General features: G+C 42.1%; 1 protein-coding gene across 4 annotated transcripts; it reads right to left on the bottom strand.

Moving 5' to 3' along the window:
• Positions 1–2,156: 2,156 nt before the first annotated feature.
• METTL21A (methyltransferase 21A, HSPA lysine) lies at positions 2,157–11,967 on the bottom strand. Of its 4 annotated transcripts, none has more exons than XM_053286601.1 (4): positions 11,753–11,967; positions 10,419–10,575; positions 5,872–5,983; positions 2,157–5,014 (listed from the first exon to the last, which is right to left on the bottom strand). In XM_053286601.1, the coding sequence occupies exons 2-4, from the start codon at positions 10,563–10,565 to the stop codon at positions 4,617–4,619; spliced, it is 657 nt and encodes a 218-aa protein (XP_053142576.1). In that variant the 5' UTR covers positions 10,566–10,575; positions 11,753–11,967; the 3' UTR covers positions 2,157–4,616. The 4 variants fall into 4 exon arrangements, with proteins under 4 accessions (XP_053142576.1, XP_053142573.1, XP_053142574.1 ...); XM_053286598.1 differs by having other exon boundaries at positions 11,774–11,963; XM_053286599.1 differs by lacking the exon at positions 11,753–11,967 and adding an exon at positions 11,594–11,742.
• Between the last annotated feature and the right edge of the window lie 225 nt (positions 11,968–12,192).

Consider the following 12,192-nt stretch of genomic DNA (forward strand, 5'->3'; position numbering starts at 1 on the left):
CTTGTTTAAGAATTATAATTAGAAAATGTTTGTTTGTATTTGTTTGTGGTAGGGTATAAAGTTATATTACAGGTTTTATACTGAATGTAGCAGTGGCCGTAAAAGAACTGTGGTGATTGGGCAGTGGAGGTTCCATATGCAGATTATGAGAAGGTATCTGTGACAGTTCAGTTAGAGTGTTTTTGCAACCGGTGAGTAGATGTGCTTTAAGTAGCTCTATGAAAAGGAGATAAGTGTTATATTTATTTCAAACAATAACACATCCTGGTGGTGATTCATCCTGTGTGGCATATTTTACTGTCAGATCCCACACGAAGAGAGAAGGATTGTCGTGCCAAGTCAACACAACTACCGTGAGATTCTTGAGGGCTCAGGGTGAGTGCTGGAAGTTTTCTCAAGTGGTGGCAATGGCTAATCTATATATTTAATTCTCTAAGTCATACCCGTAGCTAATCCCATGTGTGGCAGCTCTCACGAGAGTTCGCAAACAGAACCACCTGATTGGGCAGTGGGGATTCCATATGCAGATAGGGAAGAGGAGCCTGTGGCACTGTGGGGATTGGGCCATGGGGATTCAATATGCAGATGAGAAGGAGCCTGTGATGGTTAAGGTCAGTTGGAAAGCTGGTCAGATGTTCTTGATTGTAGAGGAAAAGAATATATGTATATACTAGCTGACCAGGCACATAGCGTCTGCACCCCTAGTTCAACTCTTCTCCCCCCCCCCAACTTCAGCCCCTTCTCCCTGACTCTGTCTTCCAGTGGGCATGCTTCTCCCCCCACCCCTGGTTTCTCCTGCCAGTTTCTCTGGCCGCCACCTCCTCTTCCTGGCAGCCCAGCTGCCTCTTGACCCCAGCCAGCATGCAGGCCACCTCTGCTGCTTCACTGCAGCTGAGGCCGCCACTGCTTCTTCGCCACAGCCACCGCCATTTCCCCTGGCAGCAGCTCAATGCCCTCCTGCCGCACGTGAGCTCCTGCTGCCCAGCCAATCCGCTGGGTGCTGGGACTCATCCCCATGGGCACATTTTCAAGGATTAATTATAAATATATATTAAAAGGATAGCAGGCAGGAGTCTGCGAAGAGAGGGTTCATGAGGGAGTAGAGAGCCCCTTCAGAAGGAGGCTGCCATTGTGTGAATTAGATGAGGAAACAAGATGAACAAGATCTGTTAACTCAGGGAGGGAGGGAGGGAAAACATGAAGGGAGGGGGAAGAAAGAGTTAGGAAGAGCAAGTGGAGGAGAGAAAAAGAGAGAAAAAGAAGGGAGGGAAAGAGAGACAGAAGGAGGAACGAAGGACGGGCCCGAGCCTGTCAGTAGCCTGATGGGAATGAGCGGCCATGACAGCACTGGTAGCAAGGAAGGGTCCAGTCAACCACTGCTGCTGTTTGGGGCTACCGAGGCCATTGTCAGAGGGAGGCAGGCAGGCAGGCAAGGGACGGGCCTGGGCCTGCCAGCAGCCTGAGGGGAATGAATGGCCATGGCGGCAGCAAGGAAGGGCCCAGTCAATCGTAGCTGCTGCTGCTCCTGTGGGGAGGAACAGGAGTGGGGCTCAGATGTGGAGGTCTCTGGGGATAGGAGGCTGCAGTTTGGCCAATAGGTGCCAGCAATGCTGCAGCTGTTACCAAGAGAGGTGAGGGGGATAGAGTAAAGGGATGGAGGAGGAGGAGCAGGAGTGCAGCTCGGGTGATGCTGGAGCAATCTCTGAGGTGAGGTGGGCTATGGCAGCGGGTGAGGGGAGCAGTCAAGTACTAGTGCGCAGATGCTCTGCACAGGTTAAGCTAGTTAAATATATTTTGAGATGTTCAAGCTGTCACAATGGTAGCTGCTGTTTTCTCATAGTTATGACACTGACCATATGTTCCCTTTTATCAGGAAGAGAGAGAAAAGACAGTAAGCAAGTGATAGCAGGTACCTTCTAGGATTACTTTATAATCTAGTCACTCTACAAAGTAAACCTGACTGTCATCTTTTGTTGTTTTATAGCTTGTCATGTGCCATGATTCATTATTATTGAAATAAATAAATAAATAAACACACACACACACACACACACACACCACTTTTCAACTTAAGTTCTCAGAGCTGTTTACACAGAAAAGAATAAGATAGTTCCCTGTCCCCAAAGAACTTACAATCATTGTTGGACCATGCAAACTCAAAGATGACAGTTCTCATCTTTATTGGATTTCTATTCTGCCTTTCACTGTGAACAGTGTCAAGGTGACTTACAAGTAATAAAACAAATATTAAAAAATCTATAGAAATAGACTGTCAAAATAATAGTAAAACACAAGGTGAAGTCATTAAAAAGAACCACAAGTGTCATTCAAGGCACAAAAGGAAAGCATTTACTTGGAACCTACAAGATCACACACTTGGTGTCATGTTTAGGAAGAGTTCCATAATTTGGGAGCCTCCACAGAAAACTCCCCACTCCCTAGACAACATACACCCTTTGACCTCAGGAGAAGACAACCTCCAACAGAGATTGGCAGGCAGGTAGGTTCACAAAGAAAGCAGTTTCTTACGTACCCAAGGTTGAGGCTATCTTGGGACTCAAAAGTTAAAACCAGCACTTTTGCTGAAAACAGACTGGGAGCTAGTGAAGAACTTCTAGCACTGTGTCATCTGTTCACAATGCTCAGTTCCAGCTAGCAATCTGTTTAAGTTTTCAAATGCTTTTCAAAGCCCCATGTACAATGCACTAAAATAATCTTGGATAACTGTAACCAGACCATCTCTTTCCAAGATGGGAATGCTTTGAGTGCACTCTCTGCAGTCTTTCTATCCATATTTCAATTTGCTTCCTGATCTGCTGGCCCTGGCCAGTACTGATCAAGTTGCATAGTTAGAATACATTAGTAAAAAGAACTGTTCCCGGCAGAATCTGGCCCTTGCCACATAACATGCAAGCAGTAACATTTTGCTTAAGATACTTTAGGTGAACCAGATACAGAGGATGTACCAACTACCCAAAAGCATTCCAAGAGTGCCTTCAAAGAAGATGACAATCCCAGGGAAAGAGGCACTGCTTCAGTGTATACCTATAAAACTGTCACTGTACACTTAAATCTGAAGAGGTCCGTCTCCAGTTACCACCAACTTGTTTGGTGGCTACACAGAGATGGGCCTTCTTGGTCGCTGCCCTGAGATTGTGGAATGCACTCCCTGCTGAGATACGATCCTCCCCATCTCTGTCAATTTTCAAAAAACACCTGAAAACTCATCTTTTCTCCCAAGCTTTCTCAGCTTCCTAATTTTTTTAGGTTTTAATCTCTGGTTTATTTTTAAATTGTTAAATTGTTTTAAGTTTTTTGTATATGTTTTTAACTTGTTTGATGCTATTGTTAATGCCCAGAGACGAAAGTTTGGGGCGGTGTACAAATTTGATAAATAAAATAAGATAATAAATATATTAATATCCGATTAACACATGCTTGCAAATATGTGCATTATACAGGTGCACATGCCAAAGAGCTTGGATTGGATTGGCCACAGTTCCCCAACCAGTATACACTTAGTGGGAAATTCAAATTTGATGCCATGTCATGTGTAAAACAGGCAGTAGTTCACTCACCATAGGCCCCAGTCCCAATTTGCCTGCCTCTATAATGATCCTGACAAAAGAAACTGAAGCAAAATTTTCAGAAGGCTCCAAACACAGTATGCAAGACAAACTGAGTAGTTTTATGTCGATTTCCCTCCTTTTCACAATATATTTCTCAATAGGTGTCTGGGATTTCTTTTCATAGACTCAGCTCTTTTAGCAAAAAATTCCATGTATTCTCATTATTAATATCCAAGGTTCACAGGTATCCACATGTGCATGAAGAGATACTCATGTAAGTACCTAAAAATAGTTTGGGACACATACACTTAATTAAAAGTTTGTTGTTTATTTTCAGCCCACCCTACTTCCAAGGACTGGGCAAATTACTAAGAAGTTTTTTATACTGAAGACTCAATTGAATTACACAAAGGGGGAAAAATTCCTAAAAAACATTAAAATAGAATCAACTATTCCATCTCCCTTGTTTCTCATCCAAGAAAACTTTCTAAATTACTTCTTGCCATTAGTCTCCCCAAACCTAAGGAATCTCTTTCTAAGGAGCTTACCCCCAGTAGTCCCTTCCACTTGCACTAGAAAGTATCCTTTGGTCATCACCTGTAGAGTGCTGAGAAAATTAGATCAGTGCTTATCTGAAGATTGCCAGCTGAAATAGAAGCAAAGGACCAACTCCAATGCCCAGTTAACCTATTTACCCAGTTACCCTAACCTTTGGTAATATCACACACAAATTTTCATCCTGTTTTCAACTATACTTCTTCATTTGATGAACTGGGCTTTTTTGTGGAAAACCTCATAAAGGTGATCAAAGCATCAAATGATCAGGCTAACATGTAACAACCGCAGACACAGTGTGGAAAACACAATGGGGTGAACAGGCTTCCTCAGCTGCAGTTTTAGCCCCATTCTTGCCTACAATGGGCAATTCATAATTAATTGGGTGATTTATAATTTGGTCAGAATGATACAAATCAGTAGGCTTCAATTATGTTCTTTGGTCCAAGTACATATTGTGGGGGAGAGAAAAGAGTTTGCCAAACAAGTAAGTCACAAGTCTTCCTTCAAGTCATTCCTCTGTGCTTTGAATATATGCACATCATTACTAGGATCATAGTGCACCTCATGCACAGAAAAATGTTCTTTCAGCATCTTCAGGAAGTTCTGGTCCCTCTCGTAGCGGAGGCGGCATGATAACAGGATCACAGTATGGTCAGAGCAGAGATGATCCAGCGTTAGAAGAAGATCTGCAAACGTTTCTTCCAAATAAACTATGTCTGCACCCAAAATAAAGTCATATCCTCCTGCAGAGAAGCTTGCTAAACCTTGTCCCCAAGTCAGTTCCTTGACGGTTGCTCTAGGCTGGAGATCAGCAGGTAAATTAGCTTGGACATTCAACTCAAGTAATTCCAAGGCTGCTTTTCTGTCTGTGATTGTAACATGAGCACCTAATGCATCAGAAGAGCAAGTTATTAGTGTCCAGTGCACTGACACAGCACAACGCTTATTTCTCAACCAAACATTTACAAAAACTACAGGAAAACCCAGAATGCATTTCAGTCTCAATCCATTTGTAAATCCTATCTATCTATCTATCTATCTATCTATCTATTTATTTATTTATAGTCTCTGCCAAGTCATGTCATTCAACCAAGCTATCCAGAGCAAAATAAAAATAAAAATTCTAATGTTCAGGAAAAGATAAGGCCCCAATAGGCTTCTGTCTTTCTATCTATACTAAGATTTCCACTTAAACATTAAGAGAAACAGAACATTCAATATATCAGGAAAGAAGCCCATAAACTGTGACATGCCCAATTGACTGATCAATTGCAGAGTCACTATCATCCACAAATTGCAAGCTTAGTCAAAAAGTAATCCAGCCATCTTCTGCATGCCTCAGTTTTCCCATCCCCAAAAGTCGGAGAAATGTTTAACTCAGCTTTGGGTGGAGGTAGGCCGGACTGCACCCCTTATGAGGTAATCTGAGATCTGTGCATGGAAAACCATCATAAAATGGCTAAAGATTAAATTAAGCTCATGGCTATAAATTTAACACTTTACTTCTTGGAACATAATTACTGAATAGTAACTCAATATAGTGAAAACGAAATGGTATTGGGAAGGCTGGAAAGTAAGCACCTGTAATATCTCTCCTCCGCCATTTAGTAAGTAATAAAAGTGAGCAATGCTCTGCAGTGAATACCACCCAAGAAAAACAAAGCAGCTCTGAACTGCTATCATAGAGTGAAATGAACAGCTTAACTGGCCACATTAGCATCAGTTTCCATAAAAAGAAACTTACCAAGTAATGCAGCAACTATTCCAAGTAAACCTGTTCCAGCTCCTAACTCAATCACCAAGCGTCCTTGTAGATCAATACCTCCCATCTCCAAGAAACTGCACAAGACAACAGCCTGGACCAGTAGGGGAGGAAATCCAGTTACATAAATGCTCGTTTAAGTGTCACCAGACAGCATTTCTCACATGTTCAAGTGGGAAGCTAGCAAGAAAGTTAAGGACAGCAGTAAGACTCCATTAAGATGCATTCTGACCAGGACGTGTGACAGATCTATTTTGACTGTTCCTAAATGGATACCTTCAGGGGTTTGGGGTTTGTTTTGTTTAAGAGTAGCAACTAGGTTGTTCCTTCCCCAAAAGATTATTCAATTGCAAAATGTTAGTATCTAGCTCAAATTAATCCACAATCCAGCAGACTACCAACACTGCTTTTTATTCGACACCGACTGAACGGCACACTTTACCTTTACATGTTAAAGAACAAGGATGTGTATAGTTTTCTCTTATTTTAATGGTTTTGATTTGTGTTCTAGTACCCTTGAAAAAAGCATTTATCCAAAACACATTGGCCTGAGTAAAGAAACAACCATCTCAGATGCCTCTTTTGTTTATTTAGATGAACAACCTATGTGAGTATGAATAAGCAACGAATGAGAAACAAGCCCATACATGATTTGTGTTCCTTATTTATAAGGACTGCTTGAATCACAGGTTCTCTGGGAAACTGTGGTTTAACAAACCAGGAAGCTATTTAGCCAGGTGCATAATGGGGAAAGGAAAGAGGAGAAGCAAGGAGACAGTGTGCAGACTCATCAGCTGACCTGCTAAAGAAAATTACTCAAAGCAATCCCAATCAATTTAATGTCAATGGGAATATTTTGAGTAATTTTCCTCAGTAAGTCAGCTGTTTCTTCCTCATTCATTCACAAAGGTTTGTTGAATCATCTGCATCAAGCCAGAGTACTGAGAGAGGTTTCTTTTGAAGGTTTTACAAAACAAAAATTGAATATTAGGCATTTCTAAGTAAAATGATTAGTTTATTAGATAGCTTAGTTAAAGTTAAAGTACATGCAAAATTTTGGAAGCATATTAGTAATAAAACAATTTTATTAGACCATTGTTAATGCCTGGAAATCTGACTTTTTAAAATTCTGTGAATAGTTTCAATCTGTATTTTAACAATTTTTATTATGGTCAAAGAAAATAAATTATCTAACAGCACACTCCTATGCATGTTTACTCTGAAGTAAGTCACACTGTATTTAAAGGGGCTTGCTCCCTAGAAAGTGCATTCAGGATTGCAGCCTAAGATGATTATTAACTATGACATAATTATAGTTCTTTAATTTTTAGTTTTTATAATTCTCAATTTTTAGCTTTTAAAATAACTTTTAATTTGAAATTTAATACTGATTGTGGCTTTTAACCTGACTTATCTTGTTTATTTAATTTGGTTAATTTAATTACTTTTATTGTATTTATTTATTTTATTGTATTTATTGTATTTATTTTATTGTATTTATTGTTTTACAATATACTGTTTTATTGTTGTGAGCCGCCCTGAGCAGTAGTGTGCTGGAGTGGCGGGGTATAAATATTTTAAATAAATAAATAACATAAATATAAGGCCATCACTGTGCACTAATTTTGTGTTTGTCCCTCACTAGTCTTCATGGACTTCTCAAACACAATAATTTCTGCTCTGGAAATTGCAAGTGTGCAGGGTGGATTTGATTTAAATCAAACTGATTTAAATCACAATTTAAATAACTAGCAGGGTGGATAAAAATCAATGATTTTAAAAAAATCAAAAAAATCAGATTTTTTTGATTTAAATCAGATTTTTTGATTTAAATTGGATTTTTTTTATTTAAATCGGATTTTTTTGATTTTTTTTTTTAAAAATCATTGATTTTTATCCACCCTGCTAGTGATTTAAATCGTGATTTAAATCAGTTTGATTTAAATCAAATCTACCCTGCAAGTGTGCCAATACGGTTTTCCTTTTAAAAGGATTCATTCTTGCAGATGCCATCTGGAGACCCGTATTCATCCTGAAATGGCTTGCATAGTTTACAAAACCAAATGCAGGGTATCCTTAAGACAGGATCATTTCAACATTTCTGCTAAAATAAGTCAGCAGAAGACATGAATGAAGTGTCGAGATGACACTTCACAAGTTCAATGACACAAATTCACTTTTTAAAAAGTGTTCCAATAATAAAGTAAGTGAAGCAGGAAAATGACCAAGAAGAGGGAAAGCACATAACTTCTGTCCAAATCAGTCAGAGGAAGCTTTGTAACTTTTCACTGAGTGTTACCACGAAAAAACCCAAGCAACTCAGGAAGTGGAATGCAAACAATGACAGGTCCCAGGACTGTACTCCCTCCTCAAGTGCACATCACTAATGCCTAATACAAAACACTGTCCAGAAACTTTTTTTTAAAACTGCCAGAATTTGTACTGTAGTACAAATATCTGAATATAGCAGAATCAACAACCACAGCTTCTGCTGTGAAGGATATATATGCATACAAACTGCTACTTTCCTCTTCTCAAAATGGATGGAAATAGGGGCCTAGCCCTTTCTTGTGTACTAGAAAAAGGGACAGGTTATAAAACAAAACTTTTAACATTATATTATCCTATTTTAAAAAAAAGATGACTTCTACAAGAAATATTCTTTACAAATAAAAAAAAAGATCTAGAACCATCAGCAGCTCAATTCTTAGAATGGCTGCAGATGTAACAAGCAAATGGCTTAGAGTCGGGGCATACTATTACATCAGTTCAACATAAAAGCAACAAGTATGTCAACTGAAAAGGAAAAAGCCAGAACACAGAAGTTCAAGATCAAAGTGCAAGGGAGATGTTAAATTGTGTTACATGTTGAATTGTTTTGACTTTTATATGTGTTTTAATTGTTGTTAGCTGCCCAGAGACGTAAGTTTGGGAGGGGCATAAATTTAATAAATGAATGAATGCATGCATGCATGAATAAATAAATAAATAAATAAATACCTAGAGTTGTATCCAAAGAAAACTAGTCATGACCAGGTGCCACTGAAATCAATGTGGCAAACATTTTAATCTCAATGTACGGTACTGCAGTCTCTTCCAAAATTAACAGCTTTGATGGTCAAACAATTCAGCATGCAGAGAACATCAGTACAGGGTTTTGTAAAAAAAGAAATAAAATAATTTTATCAGCTGCTCTCAAACCTAAATAACAACGGTTTAAGCAAGGCCATCACCATTTCACAAAAGAATCTATATGTTTAATTCTCTTAAATGTACCCGTTGCTAATCCCATGCGTGGCAGCGCTTGTGAGAGTTTGTGAGTGAGCCGCCAATTAGTGACGGGGACGGGAGGAGAGGCGGCGCGCCAGGCCACCAGGCCAGCCAAGCAGGGGAAGTGGCGGCTGCCAGACCGGTCGACCGTGCAGGGAAAGCGGCTGCCGCCAGACCGGCCAGCCACGCAGGGGAAGCGGTTGCCGCCAGACAGCCAGTGAGGAGAAGCAGCCTGACCGCCAAGGGAGAATGGGCTGGGGGGCGAGAACGGAATGGGGATGAAGGGCGGGGGAGAAAGAAATGAAGATGGGGGAAGAGAGACAGGGAGAACTAGGGGCACAGATGCTCTGCGCCAGGTCAGCGAGTTGTATATAATTATCAAGCTATCCTTAAGAAGACATGACAACTACATCAGATCATAACAGTTACTGGTAAGACAGCTTAGTGCATTTTCCAATTTAAACATTATTTCACTATTGGTCACTGTGGCTGAGAATGATGGGAGTTGTAATCCAAAACAGCTGGAGGGCCAAAGTCATGCAGAGCTAGTCTACTCAAATAATCCATGCAAACAAGCAGGGAAAGTTAAGCACTAGATAATTCTGATGCAAATTTGGCATTTGTTTTGTTTTGGTTTTTTCCAACTCTAGCTATAATACATCTTGTTAAGACTAAGGGGACAGCAAGGGCCACCAATGCTTTTGTTGAAAGAATCTTGCCTGACTTCCTCAAAGCTCCTCATGGGGGTCCTTGTGGGGTCCAGAGGCGTAACTATAGGGGGGGCAGGGGGGCACGTGCCCCAGGCGCCATCTTTTCTGGTCACGTGGGGGGCGCCGCCATGACCAATTTTTTTTATTTTTTTATTTTTATTTTTTTGTTAATACAAATGTTTCCTGCTCAGTGCAGCAGCGCTGCAGCAGTCAAGGGAACGCGTCGGTGCCCCCTTCCCCACGAGTGGTCCCTTCCGCACTGCCTGCGCCCCCCCCATTGCTTTGCTGGCGCCTGGCAGCCAGTCAGTGGCCTGGCTTGGTGGCAGCGGTGGGCGCTTGTGAGGAAAAACTTAAGTATAATGTAGTATGTTGGGGGGAGTGGAGGGGGGGCATGTGGGGGGGCGCCATTTCAGTGCTTGCCCCAGGCGCCGTTTTCCCTAGTTACGCCTCTGGTGGGGTCATAAAGCCCAGGCAACAACCGCACTTTGCAGCCAGTTAGGATATAAGCTTGATTTGGTCCAAACGAATAAATATATGTTATATACGTACCGCATCCCACACTACAGCTGCTACACCCAGCTGCTTCCAATTCTGTGTGATCTGGATTGTGTGGTTGGCAAAACAATATGTAGATGAAGATTTATGTAACTTCTGCATCCCCCAAAGAGCTGTCTCATCATAAGGAACCAAGGCCATCTTCTTGGGCCTATCCAAGTGGAAGTACAGGATGAAAGAGAGTGAAGTCTAGGTTAAACTCAAATGATAAAGAATTGCCTCAAGTTACCTTCGCTCTTTCACATTTCATTTTTGTATGTTTGGCCCCGGAATGGTAGCTAACATGTAAAATGATTCACCCTAAGAACTACTCTATCAGTTTTACTTCAGATGTTGAAAGCCAGACTAAATTTTTTTTAAGGGGTTGGGGTGGGGGGAGAGACTGCCCTTGCATCTTAATGATACTTGATTCTGGCAACAGCCCAGCAGATACCAAGGGTTCTTCTTGTTTACATGCATTTGTTATAATGTTGCACTAGCAGAGTCTGGAACACTCTCAATTGAAATTGATCCTCTGCCTTCAATACATAGAAAAAGCACTCTTCTAATGATATCTGGTGGTCAACACACCTCAAATTCAAATTACAGTATAATGAAAGATGAGAGGCATTGGACAATGACTCCAATTTAATATAAAATGTGACACCCTGCTGCATATAGTTTATACTACAAAGGTGGGGTATTGGGCATGCATACAGCCTGCAGTATCCCCGCGTGGTCAACAAGTTTGCCCGAAGCTTGGCAAGGGCACCCAAGGTCTGTCAAGACCTCCGCCCAAGTTCCTTCTTGCATTGCTCTTTCAGGGTTCGCACTACTTGATGGTCTTTGGGGGGCTTGTTATGCCCTCTGAAGGGGTCGTGTCAGGGCTCCCGCGTGACAGAGCTCGGTGCCAGAACGGCTCCTACGGTCTTGCTCTCCTCCGCCTGGAGATGGGAGTAGGTCTTGCAAGGCCCCCCGTCCATTCCGGGAGAAATGCAAGGCCCACTCCCATCTCCAGGCGGAGGAGAGCAAGGGAAGACCGTAGGAGCCGTTCTGGCACCGAGCTCTGTCACGCGGGAGTCCTGACACAATCGTCCAGTCCTGATTTCGAGAGTCCCCAGAGATCGGCATCCCTATCCAGGGGGACTCAGTCCTGAGGAGAGGTTAATGGCGAAGTAAAAAAAAAGCACCCCTTCAGGAACAGCTTCCGTGCCAGGACGCGGCCGCCAGCCTAGGAGGGGGGCGTGGCCCAAGGGCAGAGGCGCTTCTCCTCCCCCCCCCTTCCCTGGTTAACCGTTAAGATTCCCTCGCGACCTTCCTACATAGCCCCTCCCCTGTTGCCAGGATACCGAACGGGCGGGGATCCTTACTACTCCCGCGGGAGATGGATGATCCTCCTCCTCCTCCACTAGGCTCTGAAAGGAGGCTTTGGCTAGCGGTGGTCAGGCGCGCGTTCAAATTCTGCACGAAAACCAGGACCCAGGAAAAGGAAGAGGGAGAAAAAACACGTTTTAGGGTAACACGCAGCCTCAGCTTCCGGGATTATGGAAGGCGCCATCAGCTGTGGCGCTGCGTCGCTCTATCCGTTGGCACCTCTATGTTTTAAAAACGCTATTTTGCTCGAGAATGGAAAAGCTTTTTTTTAGACAGGTGTCACAGTTCCTGCTAATTGTTATTCCCTCCTTTCCTGCGCATCTATGGTCAAAGGAAGCTCCTTTCTGTTTTTTGCCCGCAAATCCAATAGAATTTTCATACCTTCTTAAAATAGCGAATAAAGGAGATCCAAATT

This window comes from Hemicordylus capensis, chromosome 1, assembly GCF_027244095.1.
Source record: "Hemicordylus capensis ecotype Gifberg chromosome 1, rHemCap1.1.pri, whole genome shotgun sequence".
In the NCBI taxonomy this organism is placed as follows: Eukaryota; Metazoa; Chordata; class Lepidosauria; order Squamata; family Cordylidae; genus Hemicordylus; species Hemicordylus capensis.